This window comes from Plectropomus leopardus, chromosome 24 (assembly GCF_008729295.1).
Source record: "Plectropomus leopardus isolate mb chromosome 24, YSFRI_Pleo_2.0, whole genome shotgun sequence".
NCBI classification, from domain to species: Eukaryota; Metazoa; Chordata; class Actinopteri; order Perciformes; family Serranidae; genus Plectropomus; species Plectropomus leopardus.
The window spans coordinates 12,401,307-12,427,555 of NC_056486.1; the positions used below are offsets into that span (position 1 = coordinate 12,401,307).

General features: G+C 38.3%; 2 protein-coding genes across 4 annotated transcripts in view; one reads left to right on the forward strand and one right to left on the reverse strand.

Moving 5' to 3' along the window:
- cfap221 (cilia and flagella associated protein 221) overlaps positions 1 to 25,111 on the reverse strand; it is a 31,594-nt gene extending 6,483 nt beyond the window's left edge. The window contains exons 1-23 of one of the 3 annotated variants that reach the window (XM_042513268.1): positions 24,998 to 25,111; positions 24,108 to 24,247; positions 17,885 to 18,063; positions 17,586 to 17,686; positions 16,618 to 16,704; positions 16,408 to 16,503; positions 15,166 to 15,266; positions 14,882 to 14,985; positions 13,119 to 13,278; positions 10,302 to 10,431; positions 9,740 to 9,866; positions 9,424 to 9,535; positions 8,528 to 8,615; positions 5,216 to 5,305; positions 4,692 to 4,787; positions 4,184 to 4,274; positions 3,832 to 3,920; positions 3,368 to 3,448; positions 1,683 to 1,790; positions 1,414 to 1,554; positions 1,209 to 1,294; positions 989 to 1,055; positions 649 to 749 (exon numbers count right to left, since the gene is read on the reverse strand). In XM_042513268.1, coding sequence (XP_042369202.1) covers positions 649 to 749; positions 989 to 1,055; positions 1,209 to 1,294; positions 1,414 to 1,554; positions 1,683 to 1,790; positions 3,368 to 3,448; positions 3,832 to 3,920; positions 4,184 to 4,274; positions 4,692 to 4,787; positions 5,216 to 5,305; positions 8,528 to 8,615; positions 9,424 to 9,535; positions 9,740 to 9,866; positions 10,302 to 10,431; positions 13,119 to 13,278; positions 14,882 to 14,985; positions 15,166 to 15,266; positions 16,408 to 16,503; positions 16,618 to 16,704; positions 17,586 to 17,686; positions 17,885 to 18,014 — 2,186 coding nt within the window. In that variant the 5' untranslated portion in view covers positions 18,015 to 18,063; positions 24,108 to 24,247; positions 24,998 to 25,111. Of the gene's footprint in view, positions 1 to 648; positions 750 to 988; positions 1,056 to 1,208; positions 1,295 to 1,413; positions 1,555 to 1,682; positions 1,791 to 3,367; positions 3,449 to 3,831; positions 3,921 to 4,183; positions 4,275 to 4,658; positions 4,788 to 5,215; positions 5,306 to 8,527; positions 8,616 to 9,423; positions 9,536 to 9,739; positions 9,867 to 10,301; positions 10,432 to 13,118; positions 13,279 to 14,881; positions 14,986 to 15,165; positions 15,267 to 16,407; positions 16,504 to 16,617; positions 16,705 to 17,585; positions 17,687 to 17,884; positions 18,064 to 19,748; positions 19,859 to 24,107; positions 24,248 to 24,997 lie in introns of those variants that run through there. The other 2 variants (XM_042513265.1, XM_042513267.1) reach the window with 2 other exon arrangements.
- On the forward strand, positions 20,205 to 26,220 carry LOC121962935 (secretin receptor). The gene is made up of 13 exons (XM_042513269.1): positions 20,205 to 20,464; positions 20,539 to 20,632; positions 21,400 to 21,513; positions 21,977 to 22,083; positions 22,692 to 22,801; positions 22,905 to 23,037; positions 23,132 to 23,285; positions 23,407 to 23,467; positions 23,542 to 23,611; positions 24,399 to 24,490; positions 24,789 to 24,927; positions 25,025 to 25,066; positions 25,141 to 26,220. The coding sequence occupies exons 1-13, from the start codon at positions 20,333 to 20,335 to the stop codon at positions 25,324 to 25,326; spliced, it is 1,434 nt and encodes a 477-aa protein (XP_042369203.1). The 5' UTR covers positions 20,205 to 20,332; the 3' UTR covers positions 25,327 to 26,220.
- The last annotated feature ends 29 nt before the right edge of the window (positions 26,221 to 26,249 follow it).

Consider the following 26,249-nt stretch of genomic DNA (forward strand, 5'->3'; position numbering starts at 1 on the left):
TTAACATAAAAGTTGCTATTTGGTTAAGCAGCAGAGGTAGGAAGCATCTGGCATTTTTGGATGGTTTCCTTGGCGATTTAGTGTTTCTCACTCTGCATGTGACATTCCACTGTTTGGATTCCCATTATGACGTGAAGTTTAAGAAAAAGAATTTATTAAATAATTTAACAAAAATTACAGATACTACCTTTTAGATTTTACAATGCAACGTCGGGAAAAAAATAACATAAAATGAAATCCTACTTCCCATGCCAGAGCATTTTAAAGACTTTTTAAAGATGAATTTAAATCAATGTAATTACATTTAAGGCCTTTTTTTAAATTAATTAATTAAATGCCTTTAAGACTTTTTAAGAATCAGCAGGAACCCTGTGAAAAACATCGGTGAGATGCACCCTCCCCACTTGGTACTCTCAAGCTATGATGAAGTGATGCGACCACACGGCCCCAAGTTCAAATTCCTCCATGGACTGGAGAGATATGGACAGTGGAAGTGAACAACACTTCATAAACAAGTAGTGTAAACATATACTAGTGTTTTTTCATCAGTATACACTGTGTTTTAACTTCTGGGAGGCTGCTGTCAGTCTCCAGGCTCTTACTGCCTTGTTCAGTGAATAAGAGGGATAATGTTTAGTTCTGACCTACCTGCGTACTGCACAGTCACTGGGGAGAGCTGGTTGGCTGGATAGATGCTTCGAGGTAATCGAATCAAAATCCTTCCACGTCATGAGCCCTGGGATCACTTCCTGTTGTCAGGAAAGACAAGAGAAGCCACAGCTGCATCAGACGATTGTTTCAGACTGACAGGGATTTCTCACATTTCAAAAATGCATTTTTACAATAATTAGACCCTTCAAAAGAAAATGTCTCTGTAAATAATAGAAAATCATCAAAACAATGATAGTTTTTGTAATTTTCCTTGTTTCAAGTGCTTCAAGCATCCCAAACACACACACAAATTGCCAAGTCTCTTTAAAGCAGTTACCTTGCGGTTCAGGAACTTCTTCTGGGTGTGTGAGGTGTGTGTCCCTCTGCTCTCAGGGATCGGATACCTGCGCACACAAAGCACTTTCTGTCTGAGTACCCGGCTGTAGTCAGGGCGTCATCAAATGTCAGCACAGAGAATACTTTTCTTACTTTTATGCACTAAAACAAAGATTCACAGTATATCACTATAAACATGTGTTCACTGGTGTGTTGTTTACCTGGGCAGAGGACAGAGGTGGAACTCCAGGTCGCTCTCCAGGTATTTAGGGGTCGGTTTGTACGTCTGCAGGCCTGGAGCTGGGTTCTAAAAACACACAGTGAGATAAATACGGGAACAATAGTAGTTTAAATATACTGTCATATGCATCATGTACAGAAACACAGGTTCTATTTCAGATTCATAGTGATGAATGACGGCCTTACAAAGATTCTGAGTGGGTTTGCTGGAAAAGGTGTGAGCAGAGCTTCGGGGGCGCTGAATGAGAGACTGGGAGCCTCCAAATCCTCCTCTTTGTTTTCATGCTGCCGCTCCTCCGATGCTTTGGACTGGGCTCCGAGCTCGTCCTACAAAGTGACAACAACACAGCGAGACAAATGTTAAACGTAGGTAGATGGAAGCAGATTAGTAAATAAATATATTTCTCTGGTATGAGCTGGATCTGGATGTTTCAGGCCAGGTGCTGCGTAGTTACCGGAGCTCCAGTGCGAAGTGGTCTGGCCAGAGCAGGGGGGATAAAAGAGTTAAACGCCTCCCAGGCCGACACAGGCTGGTAGCCCATCAGCTTATAGTGCTGAGGAACCTACAGTGACAAACAATACCAACAAATACTGCGGTTATAATAACAGGACACAGAAACAGAGAGGCTGACTTGAGCTCCATCTCTACAATTTTGTTCTGCAGAACAGTGTGGAAAAAACTTAAACAGATTTTAGCAAAACTAATTGTAAAGCAAGACTCTAAAATATGAGGTCACAAGTATAAAATGTTATACGCTATTTATTAATCTAGATTGTTTTGGTGTATGTTACAGAGTGTTCTTTCTTGAAATCATGACCCAATTACTCAAGATAATCCTCAGATTCATATATTTTCTTCCTACTGAACTACACCGGACAGCCGTATCACCTGGCAGAAGGGAGCGTGCACCTACTGATGGACGAGAGACTCGTGCTTGTGAAAGCACCAGATGATTGTGTTCTTCTCTGCTGAGCTGAAAATTTAGCCAGTTTAGTGATGCTAGGTAATCTAGCAGTAGATGTAGATAGTGGACTCACTAATCTTAAATCGACTCAAGCCGGCTAATGGTGTCACCTGAAACTGAGCTTGTCAAATTGCCAGCACCTGGTTTTAGAACGTCACCTGTTTCAACAGCCAACTGGCTGCTAGTAAAGTCTGCTGGCCAAGTCTGTGAACTGTCCGCAGACGCTGTGTTTGCTTGCTGTGGCATTTTCTGACAACAGCGCTCCGTCCCCGCTGAGCCCGTCTCATTGACATCATTTACATCTCTGCGGCTGACAGGTTTGCTGGTATCCGTCCTCTAGGTGAGTCTGTGTTGAGCGGTGAGACGCTGCTGATGCTGCCGCTGTATGTGCGCATATGTAACACACACATTGCTCAGGCTGCTTTGTTTTTGTTTTTTTTATGAAGCTACAAATTATATTCTGCTACAAAAAGCCTGAAAAAATCCAGAAGTCTTGACTAGAATAGACAATATACCAGCTCGTATAGTTGCTTTAACCATCTCACAGAAAATACTGCGGTTTCACAAATGACCCTTAATAGAATGAAAACCGAAGGGTTAGTTTTAATTGAACAAATATTTGAGATTTTTAGCCATTTTTTTAAATGGGAATGTGTGTAAAAAGTTTCCCTTTTGAAAATAACTAAAAGAAATTGAAATTCTCCATTTAGTTACATTTTTTCCAATGCTGAAGATAAGCAAATGTACATGGTATGATAACTGTCAACTTTCATATCAAGGGATACCTTAAAACCAGTGTATCGCTGCAACCTTAGTTGCTTATTTCGACTCATCTTGTCGTAAATCTTTAGTCTGAACTGGGCTTAAGAGAAGGCAGATGTCCCTATGGCTAAAATCTCCAACACTCGCAAACTCACACCAAAACAATCGAGATTTATAAATGGCAGTACAGGTAAGAGGGAAAATATGTCGTTTTAATTTGGGGTAAACTGTTCTTTTAAGTTAATGTTTCTGTACTTAAAATATCAAAAGTAATAAGTCGACAGAAAAATGGCCTCTGTAATCCATATAACATCTATATATCAATATACTGTTGATACCAATGGACACAGGTGCACGTATGTTTATTTATAAGCGTGATGTTCAGATGACCGCGTGCTGCAGTAAATACCTACTTGCAGCTTGAAGAAAGGAACATGTGTTGTCACAGTCAAATCAATGGGATCCACAGCCACCGGGACCAAATTACTGCGAGCCTGGAAAAATCAAGGAGACAAATGGCATTATTTGTTCAATTGAACACTGAGGCCTGTTCTCTGCGGGGTATCGGGAAAATGAGATTTAATCAAAGGGCGGGAAACTGAGCCTCCTTTTAGATTCCACGGTTAGATCAAAGACATCTTTCAGGGGAAATAATGAATGAAAATTGTTTCATGTCCGGCACTATTGGCAGCGCTCACTTCTCAGTGGTGTCTCATCTTCCGTATGTCGGAACCCTTTTAGGATTTTATTTCAATAGATTTTAAGAAGACAAAGTGATTTGTAGAGAAGTGGTTAAGCTGTTGTGTCGACAGGCTGCTGATTGCAGTCTTTAAGTATATTTCAAACAACTTGTAAGCCAGGTGCATAATGTACTCACCAGTGGGTCGTCTTCATCAGAGAAGACGGGGAAAGCAAACGGAACGACTTTGTCTGGCAAAATCTTCAGATCACAGCTCGTCTCTTCAGCTGAAAAAGGTGGGACAGTTCATGATGAAAACCTCTGCAGATCATTATTAGTTCAGGTCAGTAAGAAATGTTGCAACATTCGATGTATGAATAAATGCATAAGTAGCCCGGTCCCTGAGGCACGCATGCATGTCCTAAGAAGCTCATCATAACCAGAGGGGATTTCAGTTTTACCTCTAGGAATAAATTCAATTAAAGCATGCTTCACTGACATGGCATAATGAGATTACTTCTGAATGAGGAGATTATAGGATAATCAAAACCTCTCTTTGCCAGGGGCAAGTTCTTCATACTGTCTTCGAACAGTGTCTTCAAACAGGTCAGTCTGCGGTTCATGCGACATCGGATCACCATCTGGAAGGGAGAGTATACGGGTGTTTCAGGTCATTCGTATCCGCCTCTTTAAATCTCAGGAGCACACATATGGACACGGTTACACACAAAGAACAAATTAAAGTTTTTGTAACTTTTCCACAAGAATAATGACTGTTATTTTACTTGCCACTGAGCAAAGAGAAACATGTCCCTCCTGTGGCTTTTAGGGGCCATATCAGATTGCTTTTACTGGAATGCACTCAGTGTACCCGGAAAAAATCGACTGTAAAGATTTTATACATTCAATGTGAGGAATTTCCACATGGCTGAGCAAAAGGGACAGGGGCGCGGGGACACTGGCCCTCTCCTGAGGGAAGAACGTGTGATGTATTCATGCATCTCAGCATATGCATGTACATGTACCTCAGTGCCTGTACAGCACTTGGATGCGTGTACCTTGCGTGCTGCCTGCTGGAACAGTGTGAGGGCTCTTTGTCTCAACTCCCACTGGAAACTGGTGTAAAACTGGAAGGATGGGGCTCCCTCATGGGCCTGGGAAAGGTTTGAAAGACATTTATTGCCGACTTTCATATGCTCATTTAGCATTGTTACATTCAGTGCATATGAAAAGGAACATAAAGTGAAATTTTACGAGGTCGCTCAGCTATTTAAAAGACAAAAGACAGCAGCAACTTCATTTAATTTAACACCACTGCAATCTTTTTTTCCAATAACGAATAAAAGAATGAATCATTCAGATGTGTTATGACTTTGTACAGACTCAACATACATTCACTAAGACAAAATATGGACCATTTAAGCATTAACTAAACATGATTGAGCTTAAACTTTGCAGCTGACTTATGTCAGTTTCAGATTTGGGTGTGAAGAGTTGACATGAAACTTTCTCAGAAGCTAGAAGAAATGTGAATCTTCTGAGTCTAACTGGGAGATTAGTAAACACACCACAGTATTTTTACCTGTCCTGCTTCACAAAGCACTCGTCTGGAGGGAAGTTTAGGTAGTCCAGCAGCAAAGTCTTCCTTGTGCCTTCCGTCCCCCATTTTGACCTACCATAAAAAAGTCAGTGAGCATGATGAAATGGGGGGGGGGCTGTATTTCTTCAGATACCCACACCTGAGGTAGAACAATACACAATAACATTATCTTTTTATAATATTAAGTAATATGTCACCTTTATGATGGTTGTAACAAAAAATATTTTATATGAAATGAAATTGATAAAAGCCACCCCGGAGATAGTGAGGGTTCTACTTAACCATATACAATTATTCACTTATTTCTTGGATTTAGTTCAAATTTGCAGTAATAGTGGCCTGATACCTGCCCTGATACCTCAAATTAATATGAATGTCCAAATATGTATTTATCATAAAACAAGAGCCTTTTAAATACAAAGTGGTCATAGGCAGAAATTTTACACAGACATCTTTAAAAGATAAATAAATACAGGGTTATTTTTATTTAAGGTAACATGACGTGTCGTATGTTGGCACATTGATTAGGAAACTTTGCACTATTACTCCAAACATGACACTATTCTGAATATGATATGGGTCATGAAAACAGCATATTTCGCTTCAATATTCCAAATCCGGCATATGCCGGTATTATCTGTGTTTTAGAAGCAATTCCAACCTTGGCTCCAGCCATTTCACTTTTTTTACATTTGACTTAATAAATAACATGACAGAGTAAGTTAATCAAAGTATAAACGGCTGTGTGTAAACAGGAATATTCGAGGCATTTTCATTAATCATTAGCTGCTAGGAATGCTAGGAATGGGAAAAGGGCCAATAACTGAAGTATTTTCTGCATATAAACATCAAGTTAATGTTTCAGATACTCTTAATCCCACTGTATTAGATACTGTTTCCACTTTCAAAGATTTTATATAGATTTTTGAGATTCTTTATAGTTTTCAACTTATTTGCATTTCCCTATTCTTCATTCTCTTTGTGAATTTCTACAACATTTAAAGCACAAACACTTTTCCAAAGTCTTTAACTTTTTTGATACACATTTTTTTAACTGTAAAAAGTGGAAGAGTCCAGAACTACCCTAAAAAAGTGCGGGGATGATGCCACGCCCCGTAAATACAGCACAAAGGCAAAAAGTAGATGATGTTTCTTTGATTTTTGCTAAACCCCTGCAAGTTCTGGCAATGAAAGATGTTGCAAGGCCAATGGAAAAAAAATCCAACATGTTTATCCTTTATAGTAAAAACGTCTCGAAATTGTTTGACTGAAGAGGCAACAGTCTGGATGTCTTAATTGTGCAAAACAAAAGCAACCATGACTACTAATCCTCAGGAGCACGGTGTCATTTGTTTATAGGGATGATATATACATCAAGGTCTCACAGAATTATTTGACAATTGATTTGACAAAAGAAAAAGTCTTAAAGACTTAATGTCACTGTCCCCATCCTTGGCCTAACAACTAAATCACTCTTAAGCAACACAGCGTGATGGAGTGATAATGTCACACAGCTGTAAACCATCGCTGTAATGCAAACACAGGAGGACGGCTCCTCTGTTCAGTTATTAAAGTTCTGGCCTTCAGTCAAAATCCCAAAGAGGACATATAAAGGAAGACACTAGCTCTTCCTATCATATAAACAACAGGGTTCCCATAAAACACCAAAGTGAGGTGATATGAGGCTGTAAACGCAGAGTGTATGGCAGAGGACGCGTCTGTGTGTGTGCATTATAAACAGGTGGAGAGGAGACGGGGGAGGAAGTGCTGTTAAGTGTCTGTGAGAGTTCTGTCAACTCTTCAAATAACTTTTCTAAAAAAAAAAACACACACACACAGACACATATTTCAAACCTGATGTTACTCTGGCTGAGACTCAATAACATCAGTCACAGAGGCAGCATGAAGGGGTGAAAATCAAAGTGTGGATCTCATAATGCTACAACTGAACCATGTTATGACATCGGTATGCATGTGGTGTCTGGCAAAAGTGATTAGCTGCCGACACATCTGCTAAATGTCATGTTGAAAAAGGAAAACAAACTTAAATGCCTGATGTAAAAAGGTCCACTGTAGCAAACACAGAAATATCTGATCTACTAGTAACAATAATTATAGACAAACATCTTTATCAGGTCAATTTTTGGTAAGATTGTGATCCATGTTTTGTTAAGTTGCTTGTTGCCTTCTCCCCATGTTTTCGAAAGAAATCAAACAAACTTGCACAGGTTTCAAGGGGTTAATGAATGCAGACCCTCAAGGACCAGAAGTCAGTCATAGGGGAACAGTTTAGCACGTAAGAGCACAACTTATGGGTTTCGTCTGTATCAAAATAATGACTTGGTAGTATGTACAATGCAAACAGGAAGAGGTGACTTCTAATTCGGAATACTTTCACTGGTGCCAACAGAGTCAGAGGACCGCAGGGATGAAGTTTTTCTGAAGGCGGATGCAGAAGTTATGGGACTTGCATGTTTTGTTCAGCAAGATAATCTTTATAAATGAACACCACTTTCAGGACTGTTGATGCCTAAATTGCCAGAAGTAGGCAAAGCAAGGCAGCTTCATTTATATTACACATTTCGCAAAACAGGGCAATTCAAAGTGCTTTACAGAGAAATAAATAAAAAACATGATTAAGGATACATATTTACAATAAAAGAGTTAAGAGATAAGATAAAAAGGGAAAAAAAATGAATGATCTAGAAATTTTAAAATAAAAATCTCCATTGAAAATATCAAAAGTGCAGACAGGTGCAAGGTAAGTAAAAAGCTAATGCTAGACTAAAACTAACCAATAAATGAACAATACTATGGCCACATGTTTTAGCGTCGCCACCACAACAAGCCGTGTTTGGCGAGGTTCGGCTCGATGACGTTCTGTTGTCACATTTAGCCACTTAGCAACGGCTTTAAAGTTGGCAAGTAGGATATTTATTGACGTTTTTTGTGTCGAAGAACAAAACATGTACGTCTCTTAAGCTTGTGTTAGACCTTATTTCAGACATCTAACCAAAATCAATTCAGAAAACGTGCGAGTGCTGACACAGAAACTCATTTCACGGATTTAGGACTCATTCCTGGGACACCCTGTTTGCAAAGATGTAAACAAATAAAGGCTCAAAAAACAGGATTCAAGTTGTGGTTCCCAAACTCAGAGCCTGATTACCCCCAAACTGAAGTCAGGCATAGACTAATAATAATAATAATAATAATGGAATAAGGGTGTTGGGGTGACAGTGTCAGACTTCCAAAACTGCTCTGCGTAGCGAATATCAATAGGCAGACTCTTACCATGTACTCATGCAGTGTGATCTCTCTCTCCTCTGCTGTCTGCCTCCTGCTGCGCTCCGACACTGGGTCCTTACCGAGATGTTCTAGCCTGAATGAAATATATAGATTTTTAATTAAGTTGTCATCTTGAAAAAAAAAAACAATTTACTGGAAAAAAATGTGAAAATATTAGCAAGCAAGATTTTAGACCTTTTATGAGGGTACACTCATTACAATACAAATCTTCTTTTGTGTACCTGTTAGTTTCCTCTTAATATACTCTACTTCATGATTTGAACTCCTACTACGCCTTTCCAGTTGTGGATGCATGAATATAATTAATATAATTACAAATACTTTTGAATTTCTGTTGTAGTGTGGGAAAACTTTAACCTTTTAAGTAAGGTTTTCAATACATTATTTTTGTCAATGACTATTTCCTCCACAAAATGTCTTCAACATTGGGCAAAAACAATCACTGATAGTTTCTATCAAGCTTGTGAGAAACGTGGTGCTTGATATGCTTTTAATTTGGGTTTTAGCATTGGTTAGTGTACAAGAAAACACAAATACAACAATTCAGTCATTCACAGGATTAAGGAGCATCTATTGGCATAAATCGTGTATAACAGTTTAACTAAAACAGTTCATAATCACCTGAGACCCTAAATCGTGTTTCCATTACCACAGAATGAGCCGTTTATATCTACATACAAAACTGGTCCCCTTCCAGGGAGTCCACCATGTTTCTACAGTTGCCCAAAATGGACAAATCAAACACTGACTCTAAATAGGACATTTTTGAGCTCTCCAACACATTTGGTACATGGGAGACGTTTTAGTTCTGCGACCTCATCACTTCTCAATCCTACAAACTGGACTTTTCCATGAAAATGTTAGATTTTAGTTTAACTTACCATGTGACATGGTTGGCTTGCTCCTCCGTCATATTTTGTTGGACCTTTTTCATGAAGAGGGCCTCCTTCATCTGCCTGTTTTGCTGACCAGCCGTGCTGCCACAGCATAGGGCTGAAGAGAAGAAGATACCGGCAAAATGACAAACCAGAGACATAATATGTTTAATGTATAATATGAAATTCAATTTACTTTATGGCAGCGTGATAGGAGAGATGCTGTGTAAAGGAGAAAATAACGGGGCACTAATACAACATTAATTCATAGGACACAAACACACAAAACAATGAAATAGTAAAATCACTTGTTGGCATCTACCTTTCTTCAGGTCTTTAGAGCTGAGTTTGTCTGTGTCTTTGATGAGCATCTTTGCCACGCCTGCAGGGGTGAAGACATCTATCAGAGGCTTCAGTCCAGGCTGGACACTAGAAATATCTCCCAAAGTCTAGGGGACAGGTAAGGATACAAAAGCAAGAAATTAGAAGGAAAGAAAGCGAGAATGGACGGTTGTGCTCCAAGTATCAATTATTTGATAGATGATACCAAAAGCAAAGACAAATGTGGAACCAAAACTAAAAATGTTCCCAAATGAAACACATATAAGATTGGGGGCAAAAGACATGTACTACAAAAAAAAGCTGTTAAAAGAAAATTAGGTTCTTTCTCCTCTTAACTAATTCATCAAAAATGGAAAGTGAAAATTAATTGAGCACATCTTACATCACACCTACACAAAGACCTTTACTTTTTTGGAGCGAGAGAGCCTCTCAGAACTATTTTCAGCATAAGAATGAATTCATTAACCTCTTAATCTCCTTCCTTTTGACACATAAGTTAATAGGAAAAAAGTCTTACCCTGTTACTGAATCACACACACTACCTTTGATTTGTCAGCCTCCTTGGTTGGTCTGTATTTGGTTTTACTTGGAGGCGGTGCGTGGGTGGGAGGTGAGGGTCCTTTATACTCTGCAGTCACTGCATCTCCATGACCTGACTTTCTTCCCAGCTCGCTATAATGCAGAAAAATATGCACATAAAAGTACACCTTACAGAGTAAAACTTGCTTTAATGATGGCAGAACTGCACACATTCATAAGGGCCAAAATAGATTCTTCAGCATAAAGCGCTAATTTGACTGTAAGTGACATTTTTGTGATTAATTTCAGGTCGCTGGTAGAAAAATCTGAACAAACAAACAGTGGATGTTAAAACTGAAGCAGTGGGGAGGAGGTGGCGGGCGCAGTAATTGGTTCATTTTTGTGTAGAGGTCCAGGATCAGTTCTCATAGCAGAGAGAGAATGGCTCGAAATTGGGTGTTGAGACAATGATATATGGTCACCACTGTACATGTTTTGGACTTGAAGGGTGTGGGGGCGGCAGGGAGGCTGAACAATGAGGTCAGAAGCCACACTGAATTTTCATTATTTTTACATTTCAAAGGCTGTCAAATTTTTATGTATGCAGATGGGGGTGGACAATAATTGAAAGACATCTTAATATAGAATTATTAGCATCTCTAACCATAGCTTTTAATAATCACATTTTTGACTCAACACCAGATCCTTTACTGAAGTAAAAGTACTAATACCACATTGTAAAAATACTCTGTTACAAGTAAAGTAAAGTAAAAGTTCTGCACTGAAAATGTTACTTAAGTAAAAGCATTAAAAGGCAAATGTGCGGTAAGTATGGGAGTAAAAGTACCAACGCAGAAAATTCTTAGAAAAAAAAATCCCACACCCAAAAAACTCAAAATGTTTTTTTAAAGTATAAAAACAACCCCCCCAACAAAAAACACCCAAAATTAAATTTTTGAAAAACAGAACAACACCCTAAAACTCAAAATTATTTAATGAAAGAAAAATAAATCCCCAAAACCTGACATAAAAAATAGAAAGAAAAACACTCCTAAACTCAAAAATATACCAACAAATAAAATAAATGAATAAATTAAAAAAATACTTAAATGTTTATCAAAAGAGTTGGTAATTAATTTTCTGTTAATCAACTGATTGATTACTCGACTAATCTTTGCAGCTGAACTTGCATAAACTATATGGTCATTTAATTTATTACAAAACGTCATATTTTATAAACTCTTCATGTTTTTATGCAGAAATCTTACTCTGTAAAGTTCCTAAAGCGTTCAGATAAATGTAGCAGTAAAAGATACAATATTTTACTCTGAAATGTAGTGGAGTAAAAGTACAATGTAGCATGAAAAGAAAATACTTAAGTAAAGCACAAGTACCTCAGGTTTTATACTTTAGTACAGTACTTCAGTAAATGTACTTTGTTACATTCCAACACTACTCAACACGTCTCTGACACAGTGTCGACAAGAGCTGAACATTACAAGCGTCACTACAATTTACTAGGTTTATTTAAGGTTTTATTGCAAGGCATTAAATTGATTAGATTGATGGAAAATGTGACAAAGACGCAAAGATATTAAAATAGTCACCATCTGTTTATTTTAAGAATAACCTTTATGTGCGTCTGATAAGTCCAGCAGGGGACACTAAGCAACCAGCAGGCACCTGGCGTTGGTTTTAGCTGGAAACACTGGCTCTTGCAAATATTCCTTAATCTTTCAATTGCACATATCTCATCTTTTATTTGGTTCCACTGCGGGGAACAACAAACAGAGGGGGAATGTTTTATATGCTAAACATCCATCGGGAGGCATATCCATCTTGATATTACTGCACCAGCAGCTACCAAGCTATTTTCATGAATTATTAACTTTCGGCCGAGATAACGCCAAGACAGTGCGCTGGATGGAGCTGCTGCTGTGTGATGGATAGCACCCTCTTTCTCATGGGAACAGAGTCAGACATTAGGCTTCATACTGGCTGAAAAAACTATGGGGACTTCTAATCAACACAGAAGCCCATTTTCTCTGAATGCAATTTGGTGCATGTTTGTTCCCCAAAATGGATCACCTTGTTTGGTAATTTGCACATTCAACCTGAGAGCTGTCATCATAACTGAACAGCAAGAGGAGAACAGAAAGGCTCTGGTTATTTTATACGATCATGTTTTGTTGCTAATGGAGACTAAAGTAAAGCACCGTGCAGATGGTCCGATGGACGGTGGTGAAACTAAAAGGAAGACAGATTTTTAGCAGTGAGGAGTATTACATGACATAAATATCAGGATGTCTGTATATGACATAAATATTTATCAGATATGTGTTTATATATAAATAAATGTTTTTACCTTTCTCTATACCATCATCCTTTCGCAATTTCTTTATGTTTAATTCACAGATTCATTCATATAACACCAGTAGTAGTCTCTCAGATATATACATATATATATATATATATATATATACACACACACATATCACACATATATATATGTATGCTTTTTTACACTTTATATTGTGCTCTGTGTACTTCTTTGTTTTTATTGTATTAATGTTCACTGATTGGCTGATTGGTTACTTTTTCTGCTCTTTGTTGTCATATATCTTCGATTGTTTTTTTCTATCAAACTTATTAAGGGGTTTCGGTTTGTTTGTTTTTTTCTTCATTTTTCTTTTTTCAGGTTGAGAGGGGGTCTGTCTGTATAAACCTCTGGCCTCTTGACCTCTCCCCCTGACACACACACATATATATATATATATATATATATTTTTTAATTCATCTGGATTTGATGCAGTTTTTAATTCCTTAACTAGTCTAATTACCTGAGGGCCAGATGAGGGGCGCAGCTCCCAGTGATGGTGCACAGGTAGGGTTTGGTGTTGAACTGGGAGATGATCAGCTGGATGGTGACCTGAGAAGTCTCATATTGGTAAGGACTAAAGGTCACAGTGATCTCCTTTTCACCGCTGGCTGGTATCACACCTGGCAAAGACAGGAGACAACATCAGGGATTAATGTATGTTTGCGTATGTATTTGGTTTGCCTCGGTCAGTGATTCGCCACCAAGGAGACTTCCTCTGCAGTACTATACCAGCTAGTCACTGACAATTTGCTGAACGCACAGAAAGCAATGCCACCAGATGTTACACCTGAACACCGCCTGTTGACACTGAGTGTCAACAGCAAGGCAGCAAGGCAATTAGCAAGGCAGTTTAATATACTATAGTTAGCTTAAAGTAATAGATAAAGAGCTGGAACAGTTAAACAAAGTATTTCACTGCTGGAGAGACAGTCTTTTAAAAAAAAATAGGATGTCATTGCAGTAGAAAAATGCAAATACTTTTGAAACTGGTGCCACATGATGAGAGAAAAATGAAAAAGGGATGTTTTTGCTCACAAGGTAGAAAACCTGACCAATAAACGCTCCAGCTGGTGGGTGACGTAATGTGAACTTGTACGTGTGAAACGATGGCAGCCGGCAAGAATTGATCTTGCATTCCAGTTAAGTCGTGATTTTTATTTGATCTGCGCTGCTTAGTTTTACTGTTTGATTTTGCTGGTGTGTTTTACTGTTTGATCAGTTTTTTCTCATTTTCACGATGCAGGGAGCAGTACGGCGCTCACGTCATGTTCACAAGAAGTAGCTGCACAACAAAATAAAATAAAAGCAGCGTAGTAACCTTGATTTATATTCTAACATAATGCTACTACTACTACACCTAGTAGAAATAGAAGTACTGCTATTTCTTCAATTACCAATACTATAACTACTACTACTACTACTACTGGTACTATTTCTACTAGTAGTACTTATGTGTACTCTTTTTGATCGATTACTACCATTGCATACTTTCAGCTACAGAAACCATTCAAGTGTCAAATGTTATGGGATCCAAGAACATTTATGCCCCCCCATTTTATGCCTTAAGCTTTAAAACATTTTTCTTTTTAACTTTCTCAGTTAACATCAACTTCTTCCTTTGACACTCTTGCAGTTTCACTTGTAGCTACTTCAAGTTTAAAGCCGTTCGGCTTTCATTTTTGCCAGTTTTTCAGGTATTTCTGGCAATTTGTAATATAGTTGTCTATTTTCAGCCACGGTTTTGAATTAATTTCAGCTTTAAGCATCCACACTCATGTTCCGCAGGAAATGCATTTTCCAGTTTGAATCTCTTCTTCTCATTCCAGGTTTGCACTGCAGTTAAAACCGCAGCTGTAACTCACATCCTAAGTGCTTGGTTCCGCCATGTGTTATGATGCTTCCCAGACCATGAATACTGCTTAGTGTCAGTGTGTGGAAACGGGAGGCATCCTTCATCTTGGCCGTGACTTGTTTAATACACAACAGCGGTGCTAGTTTCTGAGGAAACACAGCACCTGCTCTCCTGATTGTTGAGACTTAATGAGATCTATCAATGGAAAATCAACTTTATTTATCCGTTTTAACTTAAAGGCAAATTCTGAAACGAACCACAGTAAATAAAGATAAGTTACCTCTAAAATACACTAAATATGCAGTAGAAGTTGTGTGTACTGCAATAAAAAGGCAGGAAGATGTCAAATTAAATATTCCAGTGATCCATACCTGTAAGTGGATGGATGGAGAAGGCCTCGTGGGGCTGAATGACATCCACCTGAAACTCAAAGTCAATGGGGCAGCTGCATCTCAGAGGAATAGCACGGCAAACACTACAGACAGGTGGAAAAACGCAGAGATGAGAAATTTGCTTTTTATTTGACACCAACAGGTGAATGGAAGCATGGTCGGCTGTATAGAAGAATACAAAGAGACAGGCAAGCTCTCGGGCAGATGGGAGGTCAAAAAGCACTCCATCAAAGATTCAAACACACACGCACACACACACACACCTTTGTCCAAGTGGTACGGCTGATAGGTCGATATGAGAGGGGATGTGCAGGTCATCGATGACAGGATAAGCATGAACTGGAATTAACAGGTTCTCTTCCCCCTTAGGAAAGGTGTGGGTGGGTTGAATGAACAAGAGAGAGAAAAAACACGAAAGAGAGGATATACAGATAAGACAGGTCACAAAGTAAACACGGGAATGTGTCATCAAAAGAGACATGGTGTTTTTTTTTTTACTTAGTCTTTTTAGTATTGGAGAGTCTTTGCAAAGTCCTTTGAGAAACATTTGAGATTAACCCTTTGAAACCTGAGCAAATTGGCTCAATTTTCTTTTTCTTCAGAATCAGAATCAGAAAAAGATTTATTGCCAGGTATAGTTAACACAATACGAGGAATTTGTTCTGGTGGGTTGGTGCAACATAAATATAGAAAAAGAAAACAGATAAAATAGAAGATACAAATATAAAATATAAAATATAAAAAGTACGAGTCTTACAGTGCAAAACAAAACAAGTAACACAAGTAACAGTGTAACAATGCAAGAAACAGAACCATGGAATTAAAGTATATACAAGAATGGTTGGAGTGCAAGATATATATTGATAGTGATATATATTGATTTTGATGATTCAAAAAAAGGGAAGAGTTATATGTTATGGCTTACAAGCAAATTACTAAAATTAGCCCCAAAAAAAACATCAAATCAAAATAAAAATGTATATATATAATAATAAAATTGTTATTATTATTATTATTATTATTTATTATTATTATTATTATTATTATTATTATTATTATGCATTTTTGTGAAGATTTTGCTTTCATTTAAGTAGGATCTTCACCCAGCTTTTTGATTTGTTTTTTTATTTATTTTAATCTCCTTTTGTGTCTAGTGGACATATATGTATCAGTTTGTTTTCAGTGTTCTTTAAAGGAAAACCTAATAAAAAAAAATCCTAACATTTTCAATTTTTTGTTATTATTAACTTTTAATCATTTTCTCTCTCTGTCTTCAAAAACTAATTCTCAGGTCATTTTCTTGTCACCTCCTGTAGAGTCAGTGCTCAATGCCTTTTTTAACTGTGCTGACGAAGTCAGATTCATTTTCTCAGGTTTCAAAGAGTTGTCAGCTTCCACTGAATGCTTACAATTAAAAAAAAATAAATGTAAAACAAACACTATTAAACCCTGAGCCAAACAGAAGCACAGAAACCACAGTGGCGCTCAAACTGTCAGATACTAACCTTGCAGTGAACCCGAACGCAGTCGTAGAAATAACGCCACTCATCAGGACAGAACCTGACCTTGAGCGTGAAGGCGAGCCCGGGGATGAGTCGATACTTGATTAAAAACAGAGGGTTGAGTCATCAGAAGCAGCACTGATTGCACTAATGGACATGTGGAGTCTTATGTTGCATTCAGGTCAGCAATTTGTAATGAAAACCAAAACATACCTTTTTGACATAAGTTGTTTGGAAGTGTTGGGTTTGGGTGGGAATGATATGAATATTCATGACTTCAGATGAGATGTTGATGAGTTTCTGAGGGAAAGGGGGAGAAAAGAATTATTCCTTTTCATGCAATCATGTGCACTTGAGAAAAACATTTCCATATTATTGGTGTTTACATCCATCTACATCATCGCACATGTACAGGGTTAAATCAGTGCCCATTCAGTTACATCAAATTTATCCTGGATGGAAACCGAACGAGATGAATTTAAGATGGGATGGGATTTTTGAAATGATTTCGACACTTTACTGCAGTGTCATCACAATTTCACCAAACATTGATGGGAAAAGACACAATATTGTCCCCACACAACCCAAACAGACGCCTTGACACCAAGGTCTATCTCCCGCTTAAAGCTCTGGATGCTGCGCTCAGCACCGCTGAGGAAGAAGTACTCCAGCTTAGAAAAACATCAGCTTATGGAGAAAAATGGATGAAATATACAACATGCACTATTTGTGTATACACATATGTTGATGTGTGTATTTGTGTGTTTATGGTTGTTGAGTCCTGTGTTGGCTAATGCATCCTCTGATTTAAATTCATTAGTTGGTTATTAACTGAAAGTTATGTAACCATTTAAAAAAATATTATGTGAACTTACATATATGTGCCAGTTAACTAGTATTATCATTATTCATATATTTTTATATTACATGTTTTTTTATTTTTTATTTTCAGCTTTCTGTATTTTTAACTTCCTTTTTTTCTATGGCGATCAGTAATTCCAATGTTCCTATGTCATCTAATTTATTCAAATACAAATAAAAATGGAAAAATTTTACCACTTCTTATCAAACACAACAAATGAAGTGACATGTTCTTCAATGAATCTCTATCAGAAAATTTGATTTCCAATATCGCCTGTGAATGCTACAGTGAAATTGAATGTTAAAGGTATTTTCCTCACCAGGATCTTTGTGTAATCCTTCCCCAGCTCAAACCCACTGAAGTGAAGCTCAGGGGGCTCTGCTTGGATCAGAGTGTTGCTTTTCAGTTTGGCATAGATTTCTAAAAAAGACAAAAAAAAATGTGAAATGTAATGAGCTTTTTGTACGACAGAAAATGCACCTGCAAAGAGGTTTTCCATGCATAAAGAAAATCAAAGCCTCACAGTGTGTTAATATGAGGTTAAATACTTGGTATCGGTACAGAAACAGCATTAATGCATCCTATCAGAGGGTTTCAGAGGTTCTGCTTCATATATACTTGATTCTAGTAGATGATTAGGAATGTTGGCTCTGCTCCTGCTCTCCTCCACCAGCTGGCTCAGAGGCAGAGGGGTCCCCCTCCTGAGGGGCTCTGACAGTGTCTGCGGGGCAAAGAGGGCCACCTCCATCCTGGCAAAAAGGTCAGCTCTGGCTCCTCATGAGAGAAATGACAGAAGGCTGGAGGACAGACAAGGGGACAGCGATGCGTTGGGAAATATATGGTTGGTAAAGCTATGAATTCATAATGTGAAGACAAGAGGAGAGACATGGAAGGACAGCAGGTTATTATGTGTGTAATTTGTAGTTCAGTGAATTCACTTGTGTAGAAATTGGCTGTTATACTGGTGATATGCACTAGGAGCATCATGTTCCCTTCACAACTTTAACCCTTAGAAACCTGGAGTGACATCATTTTTCCAGTGCTGCTTTCAGATGCCTATCACAAGTATTTAAACCTTTGAACCTTCAGGAAATTGCTGCTATTCTTTCTTTATTTATTTATTTATTTTTAAAAAGGAGGGGAAAAGGCAATGAGCAACTTGGTAAGACATGTTCCACAAATTGCAAGAAATGTTTAAATTTAGATTATTACTTAAAAAATTTTTAGGAAAAGATCTCTAGGGGGAGAAAAGCTAGGAAAACACGATATTTATAATTTTCATAATTACATATTTAAAATCATGTTAAATAATTCTTATAATTTCAAGCAGTTTTACCATGTCATTTCAATGTTTTTCTTTTTTTTCTTACTTTTTAAATTTTTTCCAGTTTTTTGTTTTTTGTTGTTGTATGTTTTAATAATTTCTTGCTGGTGTTTGGGTCATTTTTTTCCTGTGTTGCTCATTGCCTTCTTCCCATGATTTTGAGAAGAAAAAAAAAGCCAAGCCAATTTGCTCAGGTTTCACAGGGTTAATACAGTGCATTCAGACACATTTTATAACGTTGAAGCCTCGTGCTAAAATTGTTTTATTTACTTTCCCTCATCAGTGTTCACCCCATAATGACACAGCAAAAACAGAATTCTAGATTTTTTTTGTTCATTTGGGCTTTCTTGTGCAAATTTAGAAACAACTGAAACATCACATTAAGGTAAGTATTCAGAGCCTTAACTCAGTAGGTTTCTGGGAGACCTTTGGCAGCCTTGAGGCTTGAGGGTATGAGGGGAAGGGTTGGCACGCCTGGGCCACTCATGGACATACACAGAGTTTTCCTCAGTGCCCCTGAGCGACTCGTGCATTGTCTTGGTTGTGTCCTGTTTAAAGACGAACCTTTGACCCAGTCTCAAATCCCTGCAGCTGAGCGATCAATTAGCTGACTTGGCCACAGCTGGTCTCCACTCAAGGTGTCCAAACACCCACATAATGAGCTGGGATGCGCCTGGCTTTGTCACTATAGTGTATTGAGTGTACATTAATTCGAAAAAATAATAATATAAAAGATTTTTAGCATAATACAACATAATAAAAAGTTTAAAAAGAAGTGAAGGGATGTGAATACTGTGTGAATGCACTGTATTTGGACTGCCTGTATTCAACTTTACGTCAAAAAAAAAAAAAAATGCGTCACATAAATTCACTTAAAGTTACACATGTCAGATACAGAGAGCTGACTTCGACGTCATTTTTATTAAGATATAAAAAGATAGCCTTTTCATAATTTTAACTAACAGTTAATTACTGTACGTCACAAACCGAACTAAAAGTGCAGTTAGCAAGGAAGCTAACAAAACTAACTCCGTTACTGTTAAGCAAACTATTAGCTTAATTTAATGGTGCTAGCGCTAACTTTAATATAGCCTCTTAACGAGAGTTTTATAACCCTTTCTTTAAAAAACTTTTCAAAAACGGAACTCCAGAACTTACTTAAGTTTTTCGAGAGTTATTTGTGTTTTGTTGTTCAGATAAAACAGCCATTTTCCGTCTATATTCGTGGAAAAAACATTTCGTTTATGCTCCTGCTGAGGGAGAGGACCCCGTTCTCAAACACAGCTGTTGCCATAGTGAGGCTCGTGCTCTGAAGGGGCGGGACCAACGTCCTGTGAGCGAATATGATTTGTTGGCTGCAAGCGCGATTTAACTACGTCTATTGCCAAAAATACAACCAGAAGCAGGAAATCTCACCTTCAAAATAAAAGCATAAACACAAACACACTATGTTGTTTATGACTTGGTATCATTTTATGAGTGTAAAAACAATGACAACATGATGATGTTGACACTCTTGTGTCAACATCATTATTTACTTGGGCTATGTTTCTACCTTTTCAGAAGGTCGCGCCCTATTTACACGAAAGAAGATTTTATTTTGAAAGTCACGGTATGAAGTTGTAATTTCATTATAGCTAAATTGATCAGCGTTTATCAGATTGCCCCGGAGAATACTGTGCGTGATTATCGACACTGTGAGTAGGTTTGTGTTTGATTTTCAGAGCTCATATATCTGCTGCATGGCAGGATGCTTGCTTTTCATTCTAATCAGATATGAGGCTCGGACGAAAGGACCTATCTTGATGGAAAAAAGGAAGCTGTCAGGCACAATGAAAAAAGTTGGACTTATTGGAGTGCTTCTGTTGCATCAGGTGAGAAAACACATGCATGAAGTTCATTTGAACTTGTCTTAAGAAAAACTGTTGAACTGTCTCCTTATCTGCAGGCAAAATCGTCATCAGGGTGTCACCCTCATGTTAATCTAGTGAAAGAGGAGGAAAAGTGCATGACAGATCTTTTCAAGTCACCCCAAGCAACAGGTGAGTTCATGCAGTTTCTTGATTGTGCATTTTAAACCTGTTGTAATATGTTATAATTCAGGTGATGTTTAATAAAGCATGATAGCTGCATCCCATTGGAAAAAGAACACGATCACTGAAATGAATAAAATTGAATTAAGTCTTTATAACCTGGAGAAATGTAATGCAATGTTTTACTGACACCTAGTGGTCACATCTCATAATATACCCCGACAATGAAAACTTGCATGAGGTTCAATGCATTCATATGAAAGGATCAAGATTAATCCATTTATGATGGTTTTGCTGTGTTATACTCTGCAACCTAAAATATATTTAAAAAATATATTTATTACCAACTTTTACATGGAATTTTTGTATGGAACCCCAGCAAATAAAATAACATAAAATCAAATAAGACGTCAGTGTAGCCTGTTATATTAAAAAAATCAATCCCAATTTGTTCTTTTTGCGATGTTATATTCTGCAACCAAAAAAAGCACTTAATTGTTATTGTCTTTTAAATTGAATTTTGTTTGAAAATAAGTTCAAACAAAAGGTGTAATTTCTGTTCCATCTGTGAAGACATCACTATCAGTATGGACTGTTCAATCATAACGTCCAAATCAATCCAGATATGTTGCTTTTGCAATGTTGTATTCTGCAACTACAAAAGTGGAAAAAAACATTGTTATTTATTATTGTCTGTTATATGAAACTTTTGTGGGGAATTTTGGCAAATAAAATAAATAATAACTAATGATGTCATTTCTGTTCAATCTGTGAAGAAAATAATATCAGTGTACACTGTGAGGGAATGTGGGATGACCTGAACTGCTGGCCGCCTGCTTCTCTTGGAGAAACCATCTCTCAGCCATGTCCAGAGTTTTTCAATTCAGAGGGTGAGACAATGTACACACACACACGCGCGCGCACACACACACACACACACACACACACACCCATTATCTATAGTACATTGCACTTGTTAATTATTTGCCAGGAAGCTGATTTGTTTCCATAAAGACAGCTTCCCCCTCTCAGGATCTCTATCCAAACATTCAGCCATAAAACGCGTGTGTACACAGACGTCATTTAACACACCTGGAGTGCAACGTTTATGTTGAGAGGTGAGGATGATAGATTTCGTGATAATTTATCTAAGAACCAGAGCACCAGGGGAGGGGGGCTGATGACTTTGCAGTTTTTTACAGTCCAATAAATCCACATTCTGTACATCTCCTGACCAGCAGGAAACACATCCTCATCAGACGTCATTTTACAGGACGTATTTATTTTTCTGTCCGGCTCACATGCACAGTGTCAGAACAGCGACACACACAGGATTTTGGTGCTATTTTGCAGGTAAAGTGCATCGTAACTGCACCGTCAGTGGTTGGACAGATCCGCTTGTCCCACATGAAGATGCATGCGGCTACACTTTCAATGAGACACTCCACTTCCTGGGAGAGGTGGGTGGTTACTATGCATGCAGTATACAGCTGTAAAACACAATAGCACCCAAATCTCAAAACACTAAACTATCCAACCACTGATACACTGCATACTGTATCTCATGAGGTGGCTGAAAAGAGAAACTGTAAATGACTATAACTATTATTTATATTATATATATATATATTGCTTACAATGACATGGTGAAAAAGTATCTTCTGTGTAGAAAATAAGCTATAAGAGAAATAAAAAGGAAAGAAAGCTGCACAAAGTTTGAAATATTCAAGTATAAATGGGAAAATACCAATTTGTCTACAGTACGTTATCAATACATTTGCAGCTAACATTTGTAGCATGAACATGTCAATCTTCCACACCTAACGCACAACAAGAATTAATTTTTAGCTTTTTTTTACCTGACAAAAAACACATTTATACTGCCAAAAATCTTAACACAAACATGACTTTTTTTCTTTTAAATCTGGCAAAACAAAATTTTTAAAAAAGTCTTTATTCTAACTATTAAACGTTTCCTTTAGCCTGTCAGGTCCCTCGCAGAGGCGGTTATTGTACTGTGGTTAATGTCTGAGAGGTGATAAAGTGATGTTCTGTTGTCTTTACTCAGTCACCAGATTCCCATTTGTACTTCTCCTACGTAAAGACCATGTACACAGCCGGGTACACGCTCTCTCTCATCTCCCTCTCCATCGCCGTCACCATTTTCTGTCTGTTTAGGTGAGAAACGTTTTTGTCTTCCCACTTTGAGTCAGACGGACGTGTTTGAAACGACTGAAGCTGCCCTGAAAACTTTACGGCTAAACTGTTAATACTTCCTCAGAAAGCTGCACTGTACCAGGAACCACATCCACATCCAGCTGTTTCTCTCCTTCATCCTGAGAGCCATCTTCATCTTCATCAGAGACTCTCTGCTCTTCACCAACGAAGACCTCTACCACTGTGACTACTACCCGGTATGGACGGACGGACGCTTCTTGTCATATTCTTTCCTTTTTGTCCAGCTGATACTCAAATACTCACTGACCCTTCCTCTCTTCTGCGCGGCAGGCGGCATGTAAGGTTGTGCTGATGTTTTCCAACTACTCCATCCTGGCAAACTACAGCTGGCTGCTGTCGGAGGGTCACTTCCTCTTCACCCTGGTGAGCCGCTCCTTCTTCTCCCTGAGGAAACACCTCACCTGGTACATCGTCCTGAGCTGGGGTACGGAGACCTGTTCACTAAAACTCTCACCTTTCTCTTTGCTCACGCTCTAACATTCACGTCTCAGTCTAACAAATACTGCCTTTTTTTATATTTACTCACAGTTAATTTGATCTCGCAGGTTTACCTCTGATTGTCATTGTCTCCTGGGGATGTGCCAAATACTTTTACGAAGACGAAGGGTAAGGGGGTAAAAAAACAATCTGTTTCTACACATCATCAAGGTGTATGTTTATGAAATGACTTCTTGTTTTAGCTGTTGGGAAACCAGAAGACATGAATGGATTTGGTGGATACTTCGAGTGCCGGTTCTCCTGACTATATCTGTAAGAAAAAAATGATTTTATGCCAATTTTATTCCCTTGACCGTCCTAAGAACATAGTTCCGGCCAGCAGCGGGTTAGCTTAGCTTAGCATAAAGACTGGGAACAGAGGGAAGGAGCTAGCCTGGCTCTGCAGAAAGGACAGCCCAGTGACTGTTAGTTGCATGGCAACTTCATGGGAATGACATGAATTTAAGAAATCATTGCACCAGGCCAGGGTTTGTTTGTTGCTGTTTTTCCAGTTTTTGTTCAGATTAAGCATAGATATGACATCCCACACCGGTTTGTGGACTCCTGTTTTGAACCCAGAAGTTTGGTATTTTAACATCTTGGTTTTATGGAGCCAAGAGTGACCAAAATTGGATGAGACAGTAGAGCTAAATTTAATGCGAGGCGCGAACTTAGTTAGTTTGGTGAAATAAGAGCTATGGCTGACTGTGATAATACTAATGCTAATTTTTGCAGGCAATTAACTGGCTTAATACCAATCTGTACTTACCGGAAATCCTTAAATATCTGACTCCTTTTTTGTCCACCAATCGTTACAGATAACTTTCATAAGGAGCCAGCGTCAAATGGCCATTAGACGAACTGCAGTTTTTGGCATTTCTGTGTTGGCGTCAGCCTGGAGGTCGCCACCTAGAATGAAACATACGAGATATAATGTGTTAATTAGTGCGTTTTAGAGGTGCTGCCAGGTGGATTTTTATATATCAGTAAGAGTATTTTCAAAAATGTAAAACTTTTGGCATGAATAATTATTAAAATAATCCTGTTTTAATTCTTACAGATGAATCTCATCTTTTTCTTGGGTATTTTGAGGATACTGGTGAATAAACTGAGAATGCCAGATGCACAGAGGAATGAATTCAGCCAGTATAAGTGAGTAATGATCACACTGTGGTGTTGTTGCTCTGTCGCACTAGATAACTAATATGTAAAGTTGAGAGCAGTAGTGGTTTACATATGAAAAAGCATTGTCTTTGAGGAATGGGAATGTATTTTGCATAGGATAAGGTGATAAAAATCGTTCCTATTTGCTTTGTTAATCAGAAAAAAAGTACACAGGAGGAGGTCAGTTTTACACAGACAGATGCAAATACACGGATAATATACAAAACCCAAATGCCTGGAAAAATATTCTTTTTATCAATGAGGAAAAAAACTTTTTGTCTTTCAGGAGGCTGATCAAATCCACATTTTTCCTGGTGGCTCTGTTTGGTCTGCATTACATCCTGTTTGTTTTCTTACCTGTTCAAGTCAGCAGCTCAGTGTTTAAGATATGGACCTTTGCAGAGCTGGCTCTGTCCTCCACACAGGTAAAGTATGTGCATGTACAAAAAAAGATCAAATCTAATTAAGTCAAAATAATGACAAGAAGACACTCACCGACCGTTCTCTCCTCACATCTCTCAGGGTTTTGTGGTCGCTGTGCTCTACTGCTTCATGAACGGAGAGGTAAGACCTGATCACGAGACAAAACAGGTTAAAGTGTGGAGCAGATTTGGGATCTCTGATGTGTTCATTCCCAGGTGCAGCATGAGTTTCAGAGGAGGTGGAGGAGGTGGAGGCTGACTCAGCGCCTCCCCAGTCGGCGCCGGCAGCATCACGGCTCCATCAGCCACAGTGGGTCTCCCCACACACAGGTGTCCCTCCTGCCCTGCTCTCCAGGCAGCCCGGCAACCAGCGGCCTCCCTGTGGACACTGTGGAGATGTGATTCAACCTGGAACTGGCTTTTTTCTCATCCTCCTCGCCGATACATACATAATAGATCCTGGCTTCATGCGCAGCCAAACAATATACAATTGCAGCTTGAGTGTTTACTACGGTGGTGCAGTCAAATGCGGATTTTTCTAATCCGTGGAGTGTTTTTATGTGAAGACGTAAGGCTGTAAAATGAAATGCAGCGGCCGAATTGCCAGGCTTACTTGTTTGTAGTACTTAAACTAATATCTGGAAATCAATGTGCCAATTATTTGTTCAAATGTCACAGATACAAGTTATACTGAACATTTAAATGCAGATTAAAGGTGTACTGCTGTTATTTAGTACTGCATCATTACACTTTGGGAACTTTAGAAGAACAAAGATTAAAAAAAATAATAACAATAATGGTCAAAACTGATGAAGCAGAAGCAGAATGCAACTCGACAGCATTGTTTTATAAACCCTGACAAATGTCATGCATCACAAATTGGGGGGACTGAGTTTCAATGGCTGAATTGTAACGCGGGCTTTCTGTTAAAAAACGAAATCCTAAGTCTGCTCTGACAACCCTGATGACATCATGATGACATCACCTGGGCTGTTTTTAAGGCTTTTCAAATCTTCACAGCCACAAGAGACAATGCGTGCGGGTATACTGACTTTCGTCCGTAAAGTTGGAGAATTTCTTATCAGAGTTTTGCAGAAAAAAACATGCCCAAAACTTGCCGTCCATCAGACTTGACAAAAGTCCTCCAGAGCCACAGAAGACATGATACAACTGAGCTGGACACTTTTGTAAGAGTAAACTGACCTTAATGTGTACAATTCTCCTTTAACTAGTTGAAACCTGTAAAAAAAAAAAAAAAAAAAAGGCTTGATATCTGACAAAAACATGGGAAGAAGACAATGAGCAACAAAATAAGAAATGACCCC